General features: G+C 47.4%; 2 protein-coding genes across 19 annotated transcripts in view; one reads left to right on the forward strand and one right to left on the reverse strand.

The window, feature by feature from the left end:
• Positions 1–21,574, reverse strand: part of LOC135905855 (uncharacterized) — a 163,623-nt gene extending 142,049 nt beyond the window's left edge. For 2 of the 6 annotated variants that reach the window (XM_065436967.2, XM_065436966.2), the window contains exon 1: positions 21,397–21,574. In XM_065436967.2, coding sequence (XP_065293039.1) covers positions 21,397–21,574 — 178 coding nt within the window. Of the gene's footprint in view, positions 1–684; positions 778–16,764; positions 16,997–21,396 lie in introns of those variants that run through there. The other 4 variants (XM_065436970.2, XM_065436968.2, XR_010565538.1 and 1 more) reach the window with 3 other exon arrangements.
• The window catches only part of LOC135905854 (uncharacterized), a 210,523-nt gene that overhangs the window by 162,859 nt on the left and 23,782 nt on the right, over positions 1–23,882 (forward strand). Inside the window, exon 1 of one of the 13 annotated variants that reach the window (XM_065436964.2) lies at positions 21,617–21,750. The exons of the other annotated variants lie outside the window; for them this stretch is intronic. The gene's annotated coding sequence lies outside the window, so the exon portion shown is untranslated. Of the gene's footprint in view, positions 1–21,616; positions 21,751–23,882 lie in introns of those variants that run through there. 13 annotated transcript variants of the gene reach the window in all.

Raw genomic sequence — 23,882 nt, forward strand, 5'->3', positions numbered from 1 at the left:
ACAACTCATTCTTTGATCACCTGCATGCTATCCGCGAGGCACAGAGGACGAAAATCAGTAAGGAATTGGTAACTGCCGATGTTCCTAGACTTAGCGGAAAGTTTTCAGGGAGCCTGCTTAAGGCCGCAGCTAATCGGAGCTTCAATCTGCAACCAGCCAACAAGACACCGAGCTGCGCCGGCAAGACAGAAAGAGATAATGATGCACATTTGGCCCGCGCAATTTCTCTCTCTCTCTCTCTCACCAGATATCGATTTACTCATTTGACGGTGGCTGCGTTCTGCGAACCCTTAAGAACAAGAAAGATGAAAACAAATATAAAAAAGGGATGCAAAAAGAAAAAGAAACGCTACATTTGCGGGCGTTGCAAACGAAACGAGCAAATTAAAATTGTCTCCTGTAGGAGAGTGGAGAAGCAGACGAAACAAAAGGGACAGAACAGATGGCACCAGACGCCGAACCACGGAGACATAGAGTCCAGAAACCAGACAAAAAACAGGCAACATTGAAGCCAGAAAAAGAAAAAGAAAATCAGGAAGAGAGAACACAGAAGATCAGAAAGAAAAGATGGCATTCCTTCTTCGCAGATGCGGGACACGGACGGAAGCAGCAACAGCCACTTATCTATTTTCCTGCCGCGCTGCTTTCGCCCGTACCCCAGCTCTTGCTCGCCCATTTACTTACCGCGTTTCTTCTTGTTACAGAGCTAGGCCTAGACCTCAGGCGCAGTCCGCCCCCCATTTTCTTTACTTCATGGTCTGGTCTCTGTTCCCGCTGCATTCCTTCACTCATTTTCTCTTCTTCCTTTCTAATGTGCACCCGCGTCAGCCGTTTGAGCTGTATCGACAGATAACCCGTCTTCGTCGTCTGTCTTCTCTCCCTGCCGTGTCGGATAGTGTACCGGCTTCGCGTATACTACGTGTCTGTGGCTTCTCTTTTATGTCTTCTCTATTTTTTTTCCGTAGTCTGCTCTTCCTGTTTCTGACACTATCCCAGAGTCCAGAAGTTCGTCTGGTATGTTCTCCGGCCTTGGTGTTGGATGCGGTGCGCCATGTCAGGAATGTGCGTTGCTGGCGCAATGGTAGGGCAGTGATGGCAGTCGTTGGGTCGATCCTGTGTGTGCACTGGATATTGTGGTGGCATGCAAACACAGTGTTGGACATCGGAAGTACGTAGTTCTGCCTGATAACCTGTGAGCCCGAACATTCAGCACTTCTTTTTTAGAACAACCAAGTTGTAAACCTGCACTGGACGCTTCGAGACGAAGTCAGAATCGGTTGCAAACATTAACTATTGTTTTCTTTTGCCATTTTTTTTCACTACATTTTAGAAGTGCAGCCAATCCCCAGGAGAATCACTCAAATTGAGTGGGATATCTATAAAAAGTGTTGCCAAGACGATGTCTGTGCTCTCTGAAAATTTCAACAATCTTCCACATGCACAGGTTGTTCGTAAAACAAGCATTAACTAAAGAGTAGCTGTGATAAAGAGAAACAAATAAGAGAAATCTGCGGTTATCCTTAGTCTTAACACAAACAAAAAAGGGGAAAGAAAACTGGAAGAGCAAAGCAGATTCCTAAACATATTGAAATAAGTGGAGCCGGACGAATGTTGCACATGCTCGCAATATGTCCACACTATAATTGTACCGAGAAAATTCTAGAAAGCTAGTTAAACTGTATTTTAATGGTTCAGACGGTAATGAAATATTGCATTCGAGATATAAGCCATATGTGCGATCGTATATAGACTGGCATGGCTGAGTTTAGTTTGTTCACACTTGGTAACCCATGCATGCCGTGATTCGGGTTGCTATATAGAACATAGATGTTGTAGTAACAGCGTGAGCCTAATATTAGCGCGATTTAATTTTATTATCAACATAGATTAAGTCGCATTCCCATGTATGTTCATGAAACTAATTGGAAGATTACATGGTGTAATAACATGCAAAGGGCTTACGGTGGACAAGCATGTTCTTCGATTTTCGTCTTTTTCAGATAATAGGATATGAAATATAATAAAAATGAAGATATACCAACCGGTGCGTCTGATCCCGCAGAACCTTAAGTAGGCTGAGCTGGCGAGTCTTATGAAAGCCATACCATTTCTCCAATGACCAAAGCAATACCGTGGATTTAACATACTGATATGACTCAAGCCAGAATCATGGAAGATGAAAATGGCAAAAGAAGTACGTAGTGAAACATGGGCTATGTCAGTCCTCTAGAGGTGGATCAGCATACATAAAAAAAGGACAGACGAGTGAGACGCGTGACTTTAATCGGTGGGGCGGTGCCTATTTGCTTCAAGGAGACGTTAACAAGAAGGAACTCTGTAACGAAAATAATAATAAAGACGGGTCACCAAATACTTCGGCCCGAGCGTGCCCCTGCCAGGGTCAATGTTAACAGGGTGCTTGATTCGGCCGCTTTTCAGCTCGTGATAACGGCAGCAGCGCTTGTAACAGAAACTGCCACGTGGCGACAATGCGAACAAGAGAGAGATGGCGCCGGCTTCTTCCCTTTCTTCGAAAAACAAGTGATGCACACGAGTCCGATAATTAAGCATTTGCAAGAGGAAGTAAAAAAGGCCGCGGTATTTAATTAATCCGGCTTGAAAGAATGCGCTCTTACGGGGGAGCGCAAAGAAAGCCACAACCCACGGTAAGGCGCGTCCTCGTGTGGTGGCGAGGGTCAATTTTCCGCCACGAGGTTAAACGAATACGTTATTTCTCGTTGCTTATTTTGCACGCATGGGCTGGGAGCATTATGGTGGCGCCAAGCCCACAGAGGAAACACGAAAGCCGAGAACGCGTCACTTGATATCGGGGCCATTTTCGAGTCTTTTGTTGCGCCATTGCCGTCTCTATGGCCTCGCCGCTGACGTTTGCCGCTCTCCAGTGCGAACGACTTGTAGTGACGGCCCTCCCTCGCCTGGAGGGCGGTTGAGCGAAAAGAAAATTGTGCCGCACGTCAGACCGGTTGAGTGAAAGAAGAAAACAGAAAGAACGGAAGCACGCATTTCCGAGGCACACCACTGCCCGCGCAACGGGCACCACCAGACTGATGGGTTGCAGGAAAGCCAGCCTACAGTGTGCGCGCTGATGACTGCGGCTACCTCGTTTAATGGGCGTGGTGTTGCCGAGCGGCAAACGAGGAGACGACGATGGCGAGAGCGCGCAGCCAAGGCTCGCGGTTCCCCTGAAACGAGCGCCTGAGCATCGCAGGGGCGGAAGCGCGGCGTGGTGAAGGTTTCCTTTCCGGTTTCACTTGTACGTACCTACCGTCGAAATAGTACGTCGCGCGCTCAGCTGAGTGCGAAGCACGATGACTTCGAGCTGCTTGCTGAGGCAAGCCTGCGTGCTACACGATGAGTAAGATTATATTTCCTACAAACATTAAGGCGTTTATGCGTCTGGTAATATATTTGAGGTCCTGGAATTGGATTACTGTCACCAGTATACAATATGTCATACGTAACTTGTGCAGAAATTTGAAAACATGCACGTGCCACGTAGCTCCACAGAAACAAGTTAATGTTGTTCGCCATCGCTCGGACGAAGTCAGACTACTTAATACATTTCTCCTAATTACATAATTAGCTATTATTATTTAACCAACTTCTCAAATATTCTATTCAGAGCAAAAGCCTCAATGGAAAAAATGCTAGATCATCCTCAAAAATTCCCGATACAGCTTTTGTTTTTTGCTCAATACATGCTATATAAAAGTTTTTTCCAAGCCTGAAAGAAAGTCCGCGAAACACCAAAAAATGTGACTAGTCGGGTGTCACTGTTTTTGTGTTTGCTCGTGTTTTAGAAAAATAGAAAGCTTCGATGTAGAATAACATGGGTCAAGGCTCGGGAACTACGACGATGTTACATTATGTATTAGACGCCATTTGCAATTAGCGGGGTCTCAAGAAAGCAGACGATGGAACTAAGTACTTCTTAAGGCTAACTTCTTAAGGTTTTCATTCTCAAACAGGCCAAAGCTCCTATCTCTTGCTTTGCGCAGCTTCTTATTGTGGCTGCTGACGTATGCGAGCCTACAGTGTACGTTAGTAGATTGCAGTTTACATCGTGGACGATGTGGCGCGAGGGCGCGCTTGAACTATACGGCACCCAGGTAAGGGAACGGGCTACCCGGTGCACCATCTTATTATAATTCGCGACGCAGATCTCTTTGGGAAGCTCGTCTCTCACCCCTTGTCTTTGCCAAGTTCCGCGCTTCGAAATATACAAAGCGGGCTTTGTGAGATGTTGTTCTTGCATCCCTAAACATTGTCATCATAATTTTTATCAATTGTGTTAATTCCCTTTCTTGCGACAGCACTTAAACACTCCAGGCGTGTTATGCAGTTAAGAAGCTACGCGTTAAGAAGCTATGCAAACAAGTTAACTAAAAGTATAACAAGACGAAAGCTTGTTCTGCTCAGCATCGCAAACATTTTGTAACCTGCATTCATAACGATGTCTTTGCCATTCTGATTTCGTGCAAAGAAACCTATGTTGGCCAAATCAGCAGATGCATCAACCAAAGTCTAACGCAACACCAATATAATGTCACTAAAGTAACATCGGACCATTTGGGTATTCATTGCAGAGATTGTGGCTGCAAACTTAGGTTTGGAAGTACTTCTGTATTGTATAAGTCTAACTGTATGATGACAAGGAAAATCGTGGAATCTTATGAAATTGCGAATTTAAAAGAAAGTTGTGTAAGCAAGCCTTCACTGCCGCCATCTGTAAAAGAGATAAGATTCCGCGGTTTATCGCAATAACTCTCGCAGTGCGTGTTTTGATCGTGCCTTCGACACGTGTACATTTCTTATATATATGCACTACTGGGTGTTCTTTTTTTGTCTCTCTTGTTTCCACTCCATCGGTATATATTTATCGGTTCCTGCGAAAATAAAATCTATACTTGAAAGTAGGGCTGTCTCTGTGTGTCTGTTTATTTCTTCGTCCTCGTTCAGTCGCGCTTACACACTCTATCATGAATTCTAACCAACTAGCGCGCCAACGTGTTTCAACTAAGCAAGTGAAATGGAACCACAATGATTTCGTACAGGTTTGAAACGCAACGAAGCTCAATGTACGTAGTCGTGTTCTTGCCGCCACTGGACAGAAGTAGTGAAAACAAGTCTCCCACAGAAATGTGCGCTCCGGGACTCAAGGGAACATATCAACTAAAGCGCAGTGAGTGATGAGAATTATTGAAAAGAAAATGGCGATTAAGATTTAAAAAAAGAAAAGGATAGGCGAATAGTCTACGGCATAGTGTAACACTTAAGGGTGAGGTTAAAAAAAAAGTAGGGACGCATGCACACTTTCGTCGGCTTCCGTCGTATAGTAATCTTCGCACAAGTGATAGCTCTTAATTTCAAAGCAAGTTCTCGGGTAATCGTCCTGCTTTAGAAGATAGCTTTTCTTTTCTTTTTTTTCTCTGCATACCAGTAACCACACATGAAAAAAAAAACGCCACCATGGTATCGCAGTGGCTATGGCGTTACACTACTAAGCCCGAGCACGCGGGATCGAATCCCGGCCGCGGCAATTGCATTTCAATTGGAGTGAAACGTAAGAATGGCATGCGGACTGAGTGCATGGTAAAAACACCAGGTATTCAAAATGATTCCGGAGTCCCTCACTACCGTGTCCCGCATTATCAAATCGTAGTCTTGGCACGTAAAATTCCAAAATTTTACGTGCCAAGATTCCGAACCTTGAGCCCGCAAGATAGCAAGACAATTTTTGAACAGCCCATACGAGATACGCGCACTCTTTCTCTTTCTTTGTGCCAACTAGAAGTACACCTCAGGATTCCAGGACTTCAGAGAAAGTGATATCTACCACCGCCTGCACTCAAACAGTTGAGCTTACTCCTGTTGTACGAGAGATACAGTAGCTACGCACACATTTGCACTGACGGATCGACTACATCGACCAGTTCTGGCGATGCTGTGTTCATACCGTCGAGAATAATAACACTGCGACTTACGACGTCACATTTCACGACGTCCACGGCTGCAGAACTCACGGCTCTGCGCAATGCACTTAAATTTATTGACACAAGGAGTCTTGGCACAAGGGCCTCTTTTCCGACTCGGGACCGGTTTTACACAGCGTGCAGTCAGTTCTCCGACGTGGATCTCACGAATAGCTAACATAAAAAATTGTCAAACTCTACCAAGACATCAAATAGAAAGGCCACGAAATTATTTTACAGTGGCTAGCTACCTGGGCATTGCGGGATCAGTGGAAATGATTAAGCGGACAAAGCTGCCCGAGAGTCACATCAATAACAACCCAGCGTTCCCATTCATGTTTCCAGGACCAACGCTGCAAGGAGGCTTCGTCACCTGGCACGTAAGCTCTTTTCAACAGAGTGGAATAGCCTAAATATGAGGCGCACCATGTTGCACGCTCAACCCTTCGCTCCAAATCCGACCTCCACCCGGGCTTTTACACTAAGCACAGCGAGGCGTGCCACTCGGCAGGCGCCAGACGTTTGCACGCGTGCGCGAGCAAGAGCGCGTGCGAGAGAGAAAATACGGGGGCTTCAGAAAAATTAGTAGCGGGACAAGTCGCTGTCGAAATATGATGGTATCGCAAGGCTGTTACTGGAATTGGGCCTACTGTGTTGATTACAAGCCTCCGAAAGGGCTCAGTGATGATCGGCACTAGCTTCATCGGCGCTCTTGCCTTTTCACCCAGCTTCCCCAAGTGGACATGTGTCGCAAGCCCTTACAAATTGCTCTGCGTCGCGCAAACAGCCTGGCCAATAATACTCCTGTAATAGTCGGTCCTTAGTTTTCTTGACAGCGAAGTGACCCAAGAGCTTCCGTGCGACAAGCGCAAAAGATCCTGTCGATAAGCTTGGGGCACGACCAGCTGGTCAGATGCGGCACCCCTGCGATCTACGTACGTCCGGTACAGTAGGCCGCGTATGCCATAAAAATTCCCGTTTTTCCGTGCAACACCTTACTTTAGGTTGCTTAAGATGTTCCGCAGGCTGGGGTCGTTATTTTGCTCGGACTTCAAGGTTGAACTGTCTACCTCTAGTAGCCGCTGTAGGCCTTCCGACGTAGGCGCTACAAATAAATCTAGCGACTGCTCTTCCAATAACTCGGCTGCTGCCACTACCGGGGCCTCTGCCTGTGCGGATCCAAACTCCTGCTGTTGAAACGCGGCTGCATTCTCGATTTTTGCTTTTTCGGATTTCAAACAGCCATTCACCTCAGTTAGCGATGTTTCCGCGACTGCTTTTGCAATTAACTACCGAGCTTTCGATCTCGTTAGTGCCATCACGCTAGCCTCCCTGAACACAAGCACTTTATCGCGCAGAACCTGACCCGATCTATTTGAGAACAGGTGAGGGTACTGCAGAGCAAAGGGCAGGCGATACGGCAGCTTCCGTCTCAAGTGTGCCGAAAGGACCTTTGATCGATGCCTTTGCGACTGGAAGACATGCACTATGACCTTCCACAGCTGGGTTAATCCAGGCGCATTCACCGTGAACATGCACATAAGAGCTGCAAACCACGTCCTTAGTAGCCGCGAAGTCGCGCAGTACGCGACATGGTTTACCGTTTGCTTCAAGGTAGCGCGTGTATGGTTCGAGCAGCTTCCTGCTCTCGTTATTGTAACCGACAGATAAAACTTTGCCGTGTTATGCTATGTTCACACTACGGTCGTAACGCGCGTAACAGCTCTTTTGGCGTATCGAACGTAACGGCTGTAAAAAACGTTACGGCAGTTAAGCCGGCACCTTTGTTCACATTTACTGCTGCTTAAATTACGGCTTTTACAACAGGTCAATCAAATTTGGAGCTGCAGAATCGACGTCACCAGCGGTCCAATATGGCTCCTGCCAACATGCGAGCGCTGGCCGAGATCGAAGAAATTCACGCTCAAAACAAACTTATAGTCTTGTATTCAATCGCCCAAAGACGACGAAGGCGACGCAGAAGGGTTTGGGTGCGGCAAGTATTTCTCGACAGGGCCGTGGACGGCAATTTTCACAACCTTTTCGCCAAGCTCCGAGTTGGTGACGCTGCGATGTTTTATAACATCATGCGCATGTCGCCCCAGCAGTTCCGCTTTCTTGAAAACCTAATGAGACCACTCATCGAAGTTCGGAGCACGCATCTGCGGCCATCGATTTCCTCGGCGGATAAACCAGATGAACTGAAAACAGTCTCGCAAGGCGCACTGCAAAAATGTTCACGAACACAGCCAATCGTGCGCACGGAATGGCGGAATGGCACTTCCCGCGCCCGGAGCTGTCTGCAGACGGGAGGACGGAAGTGTCGTCACCGGTTGTTGAAAGCCGAAAGCTTATCGGTCATTGGCTGTGTCGCAACGGTCGTAACATAACAGTCGTAAATGTTGCCGACCCTTTAACACTCTCACCCACGATTTTTGCGAGAATTGCGCAAGTTGGTACCTTTACGTTCGCAGTCTGAACTAGACGCATACGCTTGTTGCGCTTCCGCTTACGTATGTTACGAAAAATCGGCGCCTTACGAACGTAGTCTGAACATAGCATAACACTGCGCAGCAATGTGCTCCGGTTTGTGACAGTTGTAGCAAAAAAAAAAAAAAAAACGTTTCCTCACTTTCAATTTCCTTTCTGGCTCTGCCTTATTTTTCGGGCTCCCTTTCGACCAGGAAGTATTACATTGTGAGGTACCCTCATTCATTGGCTTGTGTTCCTTTTATTTCGGCCTGGGCTTCGGCTTGGGCCTGGCGAGCCTCAAATTCGTATAGCCTTTTCGACCGCCGCTGACTTCACGAGCCCGGCGCGTCACAAGTTCCTCGGCTAGTTCAGCGGCTCTGGCTACCGTGCTAACTTCTGGCCTATCTTAAACTCACTACCCCACGTTCTCGGTTTACCGGTTATAAAATTGTTCAAGGCACTGAAGTACCTTCGCGTGATCACCATAGGCTTTTTGTGACTTGAGCCATTCCTCCATATTTGACATAAACTGAATGTAAATTCTGGATAGGACTCATTCCTAGCATTTCCCACTTTGCCGGAACGCTTCCGCTGACAGCCTATGCTTTCTCAGCAAACTTGGCTTTACCTTATCATAATCTCAGCTTCCTTTCTGGTTAAGCGGGCGATAACATCCGTTGCCTCGCCCGGTAACACTGAGCAGACGCTGTGGCCACGATTCACGGTAGATCCCTTGCTTCTCGCACGTCACCTCGAAGTTCCACTGGAATAAACCCGCATTAGCTCTGTCATCTTTGACAACACGCGTTCTCCGGCACTGTTTCTTTCGCTCCACTGCCCTACTGCTCGAGCGCGTTAGATTTCGAGCTTGAGACGCTCAATTCAAGTGCGTCTTTACGTTCCCATTCTTAACGTTCTGTTTTTTGTTTTCCCATTGTTCCCGATCTTCCCTGACTTCTTGCAGTCTCCCTCTCTCTAATGATCTCCAGGCATTCCGTAAGCTCATCACCCTCAACCTCTAGGGCAAGAATAGCCTCAATCAAGCGTGGTTTTTGGAGTGCATCTGTGACATACAGGTGCAACTCCTGCGCCAGCTCCCACAACTCCGGTTTACGCAATGACTTCAAATTCAAGGCTGTTTTCAGTGCTGCTCTCTCAGCTGCACATAACTATCTTGCCGCAACCTAACTAGGCGACAACAATAGTTCGAATTACCCGTTTTGTTCTAACCCTTCAACAAAACCTGGCAATCAAAACTCAGCAAAGAAAGTCCCACACTCACCACCTTGCAGCCAAGAATCCGGCGTAGACCATCGCAAAGGCTGCGTTCAATTGCGACTTGTTAGACGAGGCTCGTAGATCCACTCCCACTTCGCTGCTTACCAGTTGTTATGGCTGCCACCAGTTCTTACGGGGGCGGGGTTTCGTCGACCTTCAACAGCGTCTGCTTGGAGCTCGAGCCAGGTTGACCATGAGAGAGGGTTCGGCGGGGAAGACGAGATGATGTAAAAACTATAGCAGAAGTTTAGTACATCATTATGGGTGAGCGGTGCACTCCAGGCCAAAAAAAGAAAGCAATATGTTCGGCGTGCGTGCTCCTTCACGCAAGGTCAGAGAAGATGGTACTCCACGTGGCGGCTCTCCGGCTTTCTTGTAGCCTCCACCTTCCGGGCACCTCATTCTCTCTGGCTCCGTGGTAGCGGGCCTTGTAAGGACACATCGGGTCAACCCACACAAAGGAACACGGAGAGGAACCAGGCTTTGGCTTAGGAAACCATTCTTTGGCGTAGAAAGATCGAACGTAGGACAAGACAGAGTAGGATTTGCGCCAGTGCATAATCCCGTCGCACACACCCGACAGACAAGTCTTTTCATGTTCACGAGGGTTACAATTACGCACGTGGTGTCTCAGGCGTTTGGCAACCGTTCCATTCATTGCAGCAAAACGTGCACAGTGACACAACCCAGTTAAGAACAACGACAGTGAATAAAAATTTGTGTCGTAAGTCTGAGGTTCTCGCGTCGTTATGCTTTGTTCTTATAGATCTGGTCTCGTAGACGTGGCATGATGATCACGTTACAACAAATATTGACGTCGCCATAGGAATAAACCGAAAATTTTGTGACTATGCGATGTCAAGCTTTACTACAAAATGTACGTTGCTACAGCAAGAACTTCCGTCATTGAAATAGCATGATATAAAATATTTTAGTAGTTCGATTACCGTATAGACTCGAGTAAAGGCCGCACGAGTGTAAGGGCCGCACCTACAACTTGGCAGCCCAAAATTTGGAAAAAAAAAACAAGGTCGTTCCGTGGGCGAAGCAATCGCGTGCGCTGCCCCGATGCCGTGCATCGGCGAACGCACGCGCGCTGCCCGCTTCGGCTTGTCCCCGCCAGGGGGCGAGAGTTGCGCGGTAACCTCTGGTGCAATGTGGTACAACCGGGGATCCAGGGTGTGCAGTAGTCGCCGGCTGTGTCAACACCATTTTGACCGAAAGGTTGGGTCCCGTGTAAGGACCTCGTCAAAATGGTGAAAAGTAAGTGCGGCCCTTACATCCGTCTACATGGTAGTGACAACGATGGAAAACCCAAAAGCAAAGACCACTGCTTTCTTTTTTGTTCAAGTCCAGCTGTTACATATTAAACTTACATTTTGCATTTTACTTTTACTTACATTACATTTTAAACAACTTGCTCGGTATGATTTGACGTGACAATATGGATACGTCAAAAGATGCAATATATATTTCTGTTTGCTGCAGCAGTAAGAAATCTTATTGTCATATTTTGGGATGCATTCCTGTTGCTACGCCGAGAATTTAGGTGATAGCAAAATGAATTGTAATAGCCAAAAGTTCATATTCATTCAAACACACGGGCACGTCCGCAGTCTCGTATAGTAAGGCGCGTCGCATTCGCAGTGGCTGGGTGGGAGTCGCGGGCATTGCGTCCTACAAAAATATTTCGGTATGCTCGCTCTACACTAACAGAAAAATGCGTATAGCAGTATTATGTGAATCTACGAAAAAGTCATAGGGCTGAAATTTGGGTCAGTTTATTTTCACGTGGCGTTTCAAAGAAAGGGGTAAGCACATTACAATAATGATCCAAGCGGCCATTACCACCGGCGTGATGTTTACATTGGAGGCCACAGACAGCGCTCATCGCTCAAGGCAAGATAAAAGCCGGGCGAAAGACATATCTTTCCGGCTCCCTAAACACCTTTCACTGCACGCCCCATTAAGGCGGTGATTGAATATCGCTCTTAAAAACGGCCGTGACAAAACGCTCGTTGATCTTTCCGGCGGGCGCGCGAGCCCGAGAGCGCAGAATGAAAACGTAAACACACAAAAAGTGCTCCTCTCTCGCGCACGGTGATCGAAAGCGGCGATCAAAGGCCCCAAAGGGCCATATAACTTCACGCGGCCGCTCTCCAGCTCCGACAGGGAGAGGAGGCTCCGAGAAACAGAGAGGCGGGTCACGCGGGCAACGATGTTATCTTTCGAGAGAGGAGGAAGGGTCTGCGAGAAATAGTTAGGAAGGCTCCTGGACAACGTGCACGGGGGCAAAGGGTGTCCGCGCAGTAGGACAGGAAGTTCCCCTCCGCCTCGCCTTCGTTGACCTCGCTCCTCAACCTCTGACCCTGCCTCGTCCTGAACTCTGTTCTTTTATTTAATGGAAAAACCCGTACGAAAGGACAGCGAGGTGAAGAGCAGGAGCAGCAAGGACTTCCCGGATAGCGCGTGAGGTAGGTAGTCTCCCGATGCTGCGCTTTGATCCTGCCACCTTTAACCTTGCTGACGTCTTAATTCTGGACTGGCGGTGTCCAAAGCTTTTTCCAGTAAAAGGCGGGGTACGGTGATGCAGAGGGCCTTCTGTGGGACGAAGAGATGGCTGAAAGCCTGGAAGGCTCGTTTTCTTTTATTCCTGCTGTCTTCTTTCACCAGATTATCTGCCTGCGGAAGGTGTCTAACATGCAGGAAAAAGCGTGACCTATTACTGCGTACGAGGACGCTGGCATACGTAAATTAAATTTCCCAATTACACCGTCAACGCGACTGAGCTTCGTCTTTCTCTTTCTTTTGCCTGTGTTGTGCAATATTGGGCCTATTGGTCCGCAACAAAATTTGTCAAAGCTTAGGGGTTTTTTTTCTCAGGAATGCCGTCGAAGCTTCTGCGGCCGCTTTCTACGAGCGGTAATAATAATGATAACGATGATGCTCCTTCAAAATATTGCACGTGTCCACAATGGTGATATTCAAGATTCGGGTGGATGTAGGCACAGTCCTTCATAACACTAATTTGAAAAGACAAAACTGCAAATAAAAAGTATAGCTTAATTATGGCCTGTTTAATTGAGAAGTGAGACCAGATGAACGGACAACTATATTTTAAACAAAAATAAGAAGTACCTTCATTGAACAGTTTAATATGAAAGAAATTTAGAAAAGTTATAATAAGTACAGTAAATAAAATGGTCGGTATACGCTAAAAAAAAGGTATCCGTTCTGTTGCTAGAAGAAAATCACATGCAGCGTCAAACACGTCTGTGTGGCTAAAATCCAGTGCCGAGGTCTCAAGGGAGAGCGAAACTCCAGCGCTTACGAATTTCTTTGTATTACAAACCGGCGACAGAATAAACTAATGATCAAAATGTTCTATGTCCAGGCAGAATTTCTACAGGGATATATCACCAGACCGGAACTGCGCAAACATTGGTTTAGCTGGGGAATACGGCTCCTTATTCTAGTATTCATAACGTCTAATTGTCTTGATGGGTACCACTGATTTTTTCATGGAAACTTGAGATGTCGAAATGCTGCCAAACACAGTATTCCTAATCCGATGGAATCTCGGCGTACTGGAAATTTCTCGTAGGAAATCACTGTGACTGGCAGTGGTTCTTTCTTGCCTTCACCTCGGTTTCCACGGGGCTTGCTTTGTTCTCTGTTATCTCTTTTTAAACAAGGTTTGATGGCGGGGATGAAATAAGTACTCTTCAACCGATCAGATAGCGAAAAATGTTGCAGAATTTATTGTTTAGAAAACACAATCTCTATTTCCTTTATCCCTCTGGGCCCTTCAACACATCTTTATTCCACCAAGGAACGTGACGTTGTATAAAAAGGATAGCTTACGGACACGAAAGAAACCCATAAACGCATGAAAGAGTCAATACCGACGCTGTCTCACGTGAGGAAGTGTTTAGCGCTTGCTGCTTTGCGGCTTTACGTGTCTACTGAGACATAATTCTCTGCTTATCTTCTGCAAACAAAGTGCGAAAAGAAGCGGACTAGTGCTTAAGAAAGGCCAGGTCTACGCATTTCAAGCGAATTGGGCTCTATGCTGGAACGGCGAGCCTTACTATATGCCACTGCATGGCCAAGTAGAAAAGGCAGTTTCCAATCCTCTTTCCCTCAACCTTCGTCCTGCTGTCTCATCGTCTCACCGTGCTCTGTGCAGTCCGGCAACTTCCGAAGTCGCCGCATTTAATTAGGGTAGCACGGACAGAGCGCGCTAAAATTACTGCGCGCGCCACGCTTTTCTCCCCTCACTTCGCTTCCGTCTCAATCTCCCTTTTTCCTCCTCGCACCATTCTCATACTTCCCTAGTCATGCCCCGGAAACCTCCTTCCTCCCTTCTCCCAAAACTTCCGGGCCCGCTGCCGGAGAGCTAAATCAATTTGAAAAACGGCTCCAGCGGCGATGGGGCGAAGGCGCTTAGTCGTGAGGCCGGATTGAAGGGCGCCCGGAACACGCCGTGAGTGAGGGGGTCAAGAGTAGAAACTTGGGAAAAAGGAGTGTTTTCAAAAATGCGGTAGAGAAAGGAACAAAGAAGGAGGGCACTAGCCGCAGCGATGATTCTTGCCTGGAGGCGTGCCCGGTGCTAAAGCAGGCGCCCGTGAAGCCGATAGCCTCGCGTCGCCATAGATGTTGCGGGGATGACGAGACAATCTCCCGCCCCTTCCATATTGCCTGCTTGCCTCGTTTTTTTATAGGTGGGGGATTCGGAAGCTCCCTGGGTATCTAACGCGGGAAAGGTTGAGGGTTAAAACCACGACGTCAAATTTGGAGCGCGTGGGCGATGTGAAAGCAACGCCGGCAGCTGCGTCTAGTGATTCCGCTGCAGGCCTTGCCCCAAGGGGATACTGCTGGCATCGGGGAAGCCAGCTGAGAAAGGCAATCACCCGTCGAGATCAGCAACGCACGTATTGAACGGCGAGCGATGCAAGGCGGGTGACTGCCTAAAGTAAGCGGTGGTACCAGACGGGGGAGGGTGGTGTAGAGAACGAAAAGTTTGGCTTTGTAGGGGAGAGAAGGAAACTACTGTAAGACGGAGGGACTAGAGAGGTGATAGGGAACGCGCCGATAGCGAAGATTGTTGCAGCTTTGCCCGCCAACGACGCTTTGTGCGAAACGCCGCGCCAGCTTTGGCGTCGATAATGCGAGGGCTTGCGCGCTGGGCTGCCGAAACAAAAGCTGCGAGGGGGACGAAGAGGTGGCGAGGAGCGCTCGCTGCGCCGACTCGGGCGCCATTCTGGAGGCGCTGTGACGCGAGGTGGTGCCAGGATGCGTAACGCTGGCCGCTCGGGCGTCTGACGTCGATGAAGTCAAAAGCAGTGTCGTCGTGGCGCGCTCTTGACGGGGCGGAGGCGCCCCGAGAGCGAGGCGGGTAACAAAGGGGTCGTCGGGGGGAGGAGATTTTCATCGGTCTTATCGACGGAGAGCGCCCCGACTTTCTGCTATCGTCTCGTTAATGGGCAATCACGCAGCTACGAGCACAGTTTTGGGGGACAATTTTAATATGCCGCTGGCGAGCTTCCTGCGAGGTTTCGGTTATTATTAGACACACTCTGATGGAGCCAGCCGTGAAAATTTTGGTTGTTGCATCTTGCATGTAAAGTTTGCGAATCGATCATGCACCCGCGAGAATAAAAGGGGTGAATAGAAAGTGCTCACGGCACGAGGGGCACGTTTGAATGATTTGCAGGGCTTTAACGACCGAGAGCCGCACGGGGCATGCGTACAGACATGCCGTATCAGAGGGCTCCACAACTCCCGAGTTTCTTTTTTTTTTCTAACGTGCAAGTGCTGTACGAGAAAGCTCTTGCTCTGTCGCTTGCATCGAGTTACAGCCACCGCACGGCCGTGAGGCAAATCCGCAACATCTCGCTGGAGAGCACAACGCGACGTGGCAGGTAGCGTCTCGGCGAAGTGCCAGCATTTCGCGAAGGATTTGTCAAAAACATATGTCGCATAAGTTTGTTTTTAGTGTGAGGCGCGATAGGCGGGACAAAGAGGGCGAGACAAACACTTATGCATCACCAACAGGCCCAACATTCTACTATTGTAAATGTCACAGGAAATATTTTAACTGCGTAAGCATTTCTACGCCTAGCCAACTAGGAAACCCATCCGTCCGTATGTCGCGCAAGAGGATCGCTATAAAGAAATTAATGAATAAAACAAAATAAATTTTACAAGAAAAACGCTGTCGGTGGTGAGTGTCATACCTACTGAAGTGAACACCCACGCTTGCAGAAGGAACAGTTTCTATGAAGGCTTTCTTGAATGATTTGGTAATGGTGGAATAAAAAAACCATCTCTAAGACCACATGTACACTGTCGTCCTTTATGAAAGGGAACACGCGAGCGCGTGGCCTGCGCTCTACGACGGCTGCCTGCAGCGCCGTCAACCAACAGCTAAAGAAAGCACGTTCGCTTTTGGCGTCATCTGTTGGCAAACAAAATAACGAGTCATGGTCGGTGGACTAGCGCTGTTAGATTATGCTCCCCCTCGGCTGGCACAACGGGTGATGCCTGCAGCGCGCCGTCTGCTGCCAACAAATCGATCGAATCGAATCTGATCGAAGACTGATCGAATCGGGTTTAAGGTTGGCACCAGAAACACCTTCGATCTCTAAAAATTATACTGTTATCTTGAACCCAGGTACTTATTAATCTGGCACAGCCATCACAGAAAAACACGGTGTACTAGAATGTCCGAAATGTATTAGAATATACTAGAATGCTGAAAGACCATATGAATGACATCAGAAAGAAGAAAGTTGTCTCCAATGCACTTGCGGAACACGTGGCCATTTCTAATCACGAGGTTTACTGAGAAGGAAGGCACGACCACGAAAGAAAGAACCTGCTGGTATTCCAGCAAGTACCTGGAATCGCTTAATTGTTATCCGGACTACAAAAAAAGAAATACCGCCCAAGCACTCCGTACAGACGTTTAATCAGCGAAGCTGAAACGTGCGAACCCGGTGTTTATCACTGGGTTCATTCTGACAGTTCATTAAACAGCGGCGTGGTAGGCTGCCGGATCCTCGGTACGCAGTTGCCGCTTGCGCTCGGCTGCACGAGCCTGTTCCTGCACCCGGGCACGGCGTAGACGAGCTCGTTCCCGGTGCCGCTCCCGGCGCTGCTGATCGAAAGCTCGCTGCCCCTCAGGAGTACGTATGACGCGTGGCCGACCCATTTCGGAGCCAGACAGCAACTGCTGCGCGCGTGCTCGACTGCGACGGAGAGCAAAGACCTCGCTACTGGCGCAGCCAATCGCGCTTCTCGCTTTCTCGCTTTTTCTTTCGCACATGAGCATGAGGTTGCACCGGAGGAGTTTTCGGCTTATAGGCGACAGACGGACGGGTGGACGAATCGGCTAGCCAAATACAGCTTCGCGGTAAGAGGTATTTTGAATAATATTTGTCTAAAAGGAATAGTCCGGATTTTTGGTATCGCAACACGAGGGTATCGGTCGGATAACTCACTGTAACTTCCAACATGACGGGGATGGGGAGGTAATCAATTTTGGAACATGTTGCTGAATGTTCGGGCATACATAATAGGTAAAAGAAAAATATCTTGTGCGAAAAAAAAATGACGTTAGAAGGCGGCCTACCACCTTAATTCGTATCTTCTCACCCGTCCTCAAGAAAACCGATTTTGGTGGTAGCGGGTACGCAGCTTCGTGGCAGCTTCTGCCGCAGACCGAAAATATTTGAAAATGAAGATAATCTACAAGATATGTTACATGAGTATTCTCTTCTTTAAAAAAAAGATAAAATGAAATTCTAAGTTATGTGAGGCTGAGCTGTATCTTCGAATATACTTTCTGTTATTATACTGACAAATTACCTGGCATCACCTTAACATTTCCAACATTCATGACGTCACGAACTGACATATACGCTTTTCACGGCCTTAACGTGAAAAGCGTATATGTCAGTTCGTCTCCCTCCCCCCTTACCTGCGTGTAGGTTAAGAGGCGGGCACCCCAGCTCGGTAGAATAAAGTTTTCAATCAATCAATCAATCAATCAATCAATCAATCAATCAATCAATCAATCAATCAATCAATATATATACGCTTTTCGCGGTGAAGAAGACGAGGTCTGTTAGTTGTGATGTTGCTTCTGGTAATTTCTGGTGTCAAGGTTCAGGTTGCCAACGTGAACTTTCTGCGTTGTTCGTGCCGCTTGCGCCCGTAAAGAAGACATGTCCCAGCTTCGCCTTGAACAAAATAAGCTGTGAAATCAAATAACAATATGGCCTCACTGCCCTGTCTCCGGCGTCTTTTCCTTTACACCTTAGGCTTTAGTTTTTCATTATTCCAGGTATCTACTACATCACATGGCTGACGAGATGGGAAAGAAGCCGCTGTATCGCAGCTTGGCAAACCTCCCATCTATCATGAGTACACCAAGCCCTTTTCGGTGAATTTTGTAGTAACAGATCTGAAATCTAAATCTATACATTACCACGACAACTGCAGAAAGAAATCACAAGAACATTTTCTTAAGGTCTTTATCAGAAATGTTTTAATAGACAAATCATTTAAACTACATTTATTTAGAATTGACGTATGTAGAGTTGACCTATAGCCTCTTATCATGATAAATGTCCTGTGTTTGCTCCTTCAAACGTCCAATGTAGACGCTCACAGCCTAGATACTTCTGTAGCACGTTAAAGCGAACGAATAAATAAATAAATAAATAAATAAATAAATAAATAAATAAATAAATAATTTATTATTTATTAATTACTTGTTAAGCACATAAAAGCAAGTAATTGCGCGCCGAGTCAGTAGGGTCCACCATCGCAATCAGAGGATTCCAATGGACGTGAACACGGGTGAGGGCGCCCAGGTGATCTCTACATCCGCCCTTCTGATCCACCTTCTATAGCACGGCCAACACGAGCGAGAACTGCAGAACACGCTTCGTGGTCAAGAATGTACAGGCTTTTGCAAGCAGACCGTTGGCTATCTCAGGTGAACGAATGGCTCAACGAGGCAACCTTCACGAAGCATGCCGAGCAAATGTTTTTGCGTGCAGCGGGTGATGTTTTAGCAGGAACAGCATATTTTCTAAATAGCCAACGTATTAACTGATTGGAGCGAAAAAATTAAGTAAAAACACGAGGGTTCTTTTTTTCTCTTTTTTCCATTTTCGAAGGTGTTTTATTTTCCCCCTTAAAAAGTGTACATGCGTCCACATGAATGGCTTGCGGATTTGATTGGTTAACGAAGGTGGGTAGACAAACAAACGGTGAGGAAACTTGGCAACCACAGAGTACTATGATTGCACTGCATAAATGGTTAGAACGAAAAACAAGCAAACGTAAAGGACTTGTACGTTGTTCTTTATCACGATGTAAAAGTAAAAAAAAAAGAACTGAGCGATTAATGGGACAAAAAAGATTTCAGACCCTTCTTGTTCTGAATCAGCTTACGAATGAAATAAATAGCGAGGAGTTCTTTAGGAAAGATTTCACGTAATGAACTATGCGCTAGCGCCACAAACAAACAGAAATATTTTAGTCATGTCATGTTCCAAACTGCACGGCGAAATTTCAAAACATTAGTGTCATTCTGCTTTTAGATGTACGCTTTGCGCCAATATGAAGGGGAACACCTATTGTCTTTTAAGACAGATTCTTGCAAATTGAAAATTCAGAAACTAATTAACGGCTGTTTCCCATGTAGTTCCCATGTAGTTCCCATGTTGAAGAATCCATGTCATGGATTTTTATTTTAGTGCCGGAGCGAGGAAAATTACACAGTTTAACCACAAGTTGGGCTCACCTTTCATATTGGCATACCGTATATACGTCATACCCTACCTCGGTTTTCCTTGTTGATTAATTATTGATTAAGTATTTCAAATACTATTTATTTATTTATTTTACTTACTTAACTTCTGTGGTCAATACGGCCTCTAATGTGACTTACGGCCAAACAATGAGGTCTTCCTTACCTCAGTCAGGAAACCTTCATTGCGATGAGGCCGCCTGATGTCACTCTGAAAGCTTCCTTACTGAGGGGCTGTTGTAATGGAATGTATTCTTTTTTGCTTTGTTCCTTTGTGCATCTGCATATGCCTGGTATAGTTGTTATAAGATTCAGTTTTCGAGAAGCACACGTGACTAGGAAATCGCAGGCGCTTTTCAGTACAGCTGTGGGAGTCCAGTAACGAAGGGAGTAACGCGCCCGATAAGAACGGCTGGCATAAAAACAGGCGCCCTGGCGGCCTCATACACGCTTCATTTTTTATGCTCTGAAAAAGAAGAATGCATCTCATCTTACGAATTACCTAGGATACCCTTTCCTTATCGCTGCCAGTATCCATTAAAGAGAAGTAAGAATAATCTTCACGGAGCCTTATGAAGTTCGACTTTCCCGTATAGCACCTTTCGGTTCGCCTCGGCTGCCGGTTCGCCTCTCACAGGTTCGCCTCGTCAGCGCACGCGTGCAAGGAGGCGGCTCCTTCGCGGGAAGGGAGTACCACTCTTCGAGAAGGCGAAATCACTAAAGACTGTCCCCGGGGAGGCGGGTGAGCTATGGGCTTCAATAATGGCCCTGAAAGCCAACAAAGAACGCCACAGTTCATATAGAATTAAAATGGCAAAGATGGCGAAAACCGAAGATGCTAGGAGAGAACGGAAACCTAGCTAAGGACACATGAAAGAAAGAAAAAAGTATTTCGCTCGCCTCACAGCGTCTCCGCTTTTCAAGTCGCGGTTATCGAATTCTGCGCGCGCCAACGGAAGACAAATGGACGCTTTTCGAGTCTACGATGGCGGCCGACGTGGTGTCCGAGAAACCCAAAACGTCGCGACGGGAAGAGTAGCTCGAAAAGAAGTCGACAATGACGATAACTAAACAAAGATAAGACGAAGCGTTCAATAGGGAGGATGGGCTTATCGACTACACCGCGCACGAGGAGATATTGTCCCCTGCCGTGGAAGCATAAGAGGTTTTAGAATGAGAGAATGCAGTGTTCCGGTTAAGCCTGAATAAATTTATCCTAGAATTGAGACGGTATAACATGGCATACGTCACGCTCAGTTGGGTGTGCGCGCGTGCCTGTGTTTGTGGCGTTCGTTTCGTATACTGTCATATAAAGCACAAGCCGGTCAAACATACATAGCGCCGAATCTTTATTTGCTCGACCTCAACGTCTTTTTCATTCGCGATGCCCTTTCGTACATCCTCGAATCATCCAATACGCAAACATGGCTTTTGTGTCAATGTTCGCTAACGCCATTATGGGCATGCTCTCAGTACGTAAACAAGCTGTTTGCAGAATGTATTTTTATTTTGCGAAGTTCGACATAGCAACTAAGACTGATGCAGTTACAGCCAACTGAAAAACGGTATGTCGAAGTTATGAGCGCTGAACGCACCACCACGAGTAAAGGGGTAGGTATATTCACCGCCACAAGTTGTGGAACTTGCAAGAGCCAACTTCGGACAAAAAAATGAAGCCTGCGCTCTTGGTCGCACACACACAAACACACTTTGTAAATCTTCCCGGACACTGCACATTGACAGAATGGGAACTAGAAACACACTATATATAAAGTCACAAGCTAGTCCCCAAACAACGTAAATCAAACATCAAAGTGCACATGTCACCTTGGTTAGCGGTTGAGTGTCGGAACACATCAGAGGCTGGAATGATGCAGGTGGCTCTCCGTGGGTGACAGGCAGCCAGAAGACGAGGTAGGATTGGGAATGAGCGTGGGCCAGGAAGGTAGGCCACGATCGCGGAGGTTGCGGTCAATGCTTCACTGCATGCCCTGCTGACGCACATCAGCTCTGGGTGCCGAGTCGCAAGCTCGACAGCAGGCAGGAGCCGAGGCCTATCGCCCGACGGGCTGCTTCTTCCGCCGCTGCTGCTGCCTTCTTCTGTTCGCAATGGCGCCGCCGTTTTCTCATTTGTGGCGCTTACCTACTACGGGCGATTGGCCAAGAAGCCGGCAGCTAAAGGTAAATACAATAATTGTAATTACATATAAACAGCTTTTTTTTTGGTGTTATGTGTTCGAGCCACGAGGCTATTTGGAGATTGTTCTTTCTCTTCTTCAACTTCTTCCGGTGCCATTGCACGATCTTGTATTGGATTGGACTGGATTTCCTTCTACGATGGCGCGTAAAACTTGTGCCTTCGTGTTGTCGTCTTCGCCTTTCCTTTGCAACGCGGCACGTGATCCGTGTGACGCCAATGTCCTGGTGTCTGTTTCTTTGACATAAGTTGATCATTTTGTCATCATCACGATAGCAATCAAGGCCACCTTCAAAACTGAGATGGGACACACAATAGTGCAGTGAACAACAGGAAAATATGAGCACTGCCAGTCTGCTAATAACTCTGTTACCTCAGTGACGGCATGTTTCTTACGGAATCCCATTGCAGTTAGCTGCATTGCGCGACGCTTTTCCGAGCTTAACAGCTCAACGTGCTTATCGCAATGGGCGGCTCTAGCGCTTATTCGTCGGAGTGAGACATTCAGCGTTGCATACGATGAGTGCTAGAGGTGTTGTTAAGACGGAATCCGAAGTAACCAGAGCGTCAGCAAGACGCAGATAACAAATTAGAATATTCTGAGTTTGTATACATGAGAGACTATGAAGTTTACTTTAAAGGAAACAATCGTGGTCATTATGCGCGTGAAAGAGACGCTATTCGCGAAGAGTGCTCCAAATACATTCCACATGCGATACCGTATGCAACGAATGGCTAATATCACAAGTCTCCTCTCTTGCCCCTTTAATGTTCGGCGTCGGAACCCGCGAGAAGCTGTTTCACGCACTGCTAGAAGAAGTGGCTAGAAATGGTCCACGGCGCCTTTTCGTGCTCGGTCAACTTCGAGAGAAGGGGCTCCCGAGCGTTACGGCACCCACCCATTTCACGCCCCTGGGAAGCCGACAGGGGGATTGGCCACCTCGTCTCTCCACGGTCTCGGAGCTTCTCATCCCTGCGAGACTGAAGTGCGCTCTCAAACGAGGGCTGTGAGCAGAGTCGCGGCATCCAGCAGGAACCCAGCGGGAGGCCAGCATAATCCAGCCTTAATGACACCCATTTGCGATCTGGGCCCTGTCTGCCATTAGCGAGCCCAGAGGAATGACTTAAAAGTGGCTCTCGCGCGATGGGGCCCTCCTGCGCAAACGGAGGATGCGATGCGGCAGCGTCTCTCCGACGACGGTTAATCTAGCTCCCGTTTCCTACTTTCTGCTTGTCGCTCCTTTCACTTAGCACGGCCCGCCGAGGAAGAGCCGCTGCACCTTGCCGCTCGCGGAACAATGTGTGCGGAAACACGGTCCCTCGCTTCGTCGTGATACCAGTGCCACTCCTTGTTCAGAGGTTGGACGGAACGTCCTCTATGGGCCATCAATTCTAAGCGTCGCTCCTACTTCCCTTCACTACTCCAGTGCATCAACAAAAGCGGGTAATTAGTTCCAATTTTGGCGTTTTAGGCAATCGTTATTTCTTTTCTGTATCGCCATGCAGTTTACAACATGGAAAGTACTTTTTTAGAGAGCAGCGCTCGTTTGAGCGTCGGCGTCACCGCGCGAACGCGCTCGTGCCACAGCTCGCGCGTTCGTCGTCCGCAGCTGGATTCGATGCCGCTCACCAGCGTTGTTCCCTCCCTCTGCAAAAGCAGTGACGGCACTGGCCCAGTTGGTGCGGTGATTTCGGTCTCAAATTCTTTGCCTCAATGTATCGCCAAATGAAAACCCGTATTGAGTGGTGCTCAAATTTTGCCTCAGGAAGGATCGTAATCGTCGGGCACTTTTCTGCTTTTGTGCTTTTTTACCCTGGATAGCAAGAAGTAGGAAGCATACATTCCATTGCGCTTAAAAGCTCAGTCGCTGCTTTCACTTAATACGACACGTAGAAGGTGACGCTGAGAGCGGGCATGTAGGTATACTGCACTTTTACCCTTCAAACAACGTCAAGCTCTATATTTTATTTTTTCATTCTTTCAAATCGTTGATTTAACAGACAAGCTCTGGCATATCTACATCAGCTCCATTACATCTACCTCTCCTGTGCATAACATGATCACACATCTTCCGGCCTTCTTTATTGTTGTCTCCACCCTCCTCCTCTCAGGCCC

The sequence above is a fragment of the Dermacentor albipictus genome, chromosome 8 (genome assembly GCF_038994185.2).
Source record: "Dermacentor albipictus isolate Rhodes 1998 colony chromosome 8, USDA_Dalb.pri_finalv2, whole genome shotgun sequence".
Lineage (NCBI taxonomy): Eukaryota > Metazoa > Arthropoda > Arachnida > Ixodida > Ixodidae > Dermacentor > Dermacentor albipictus.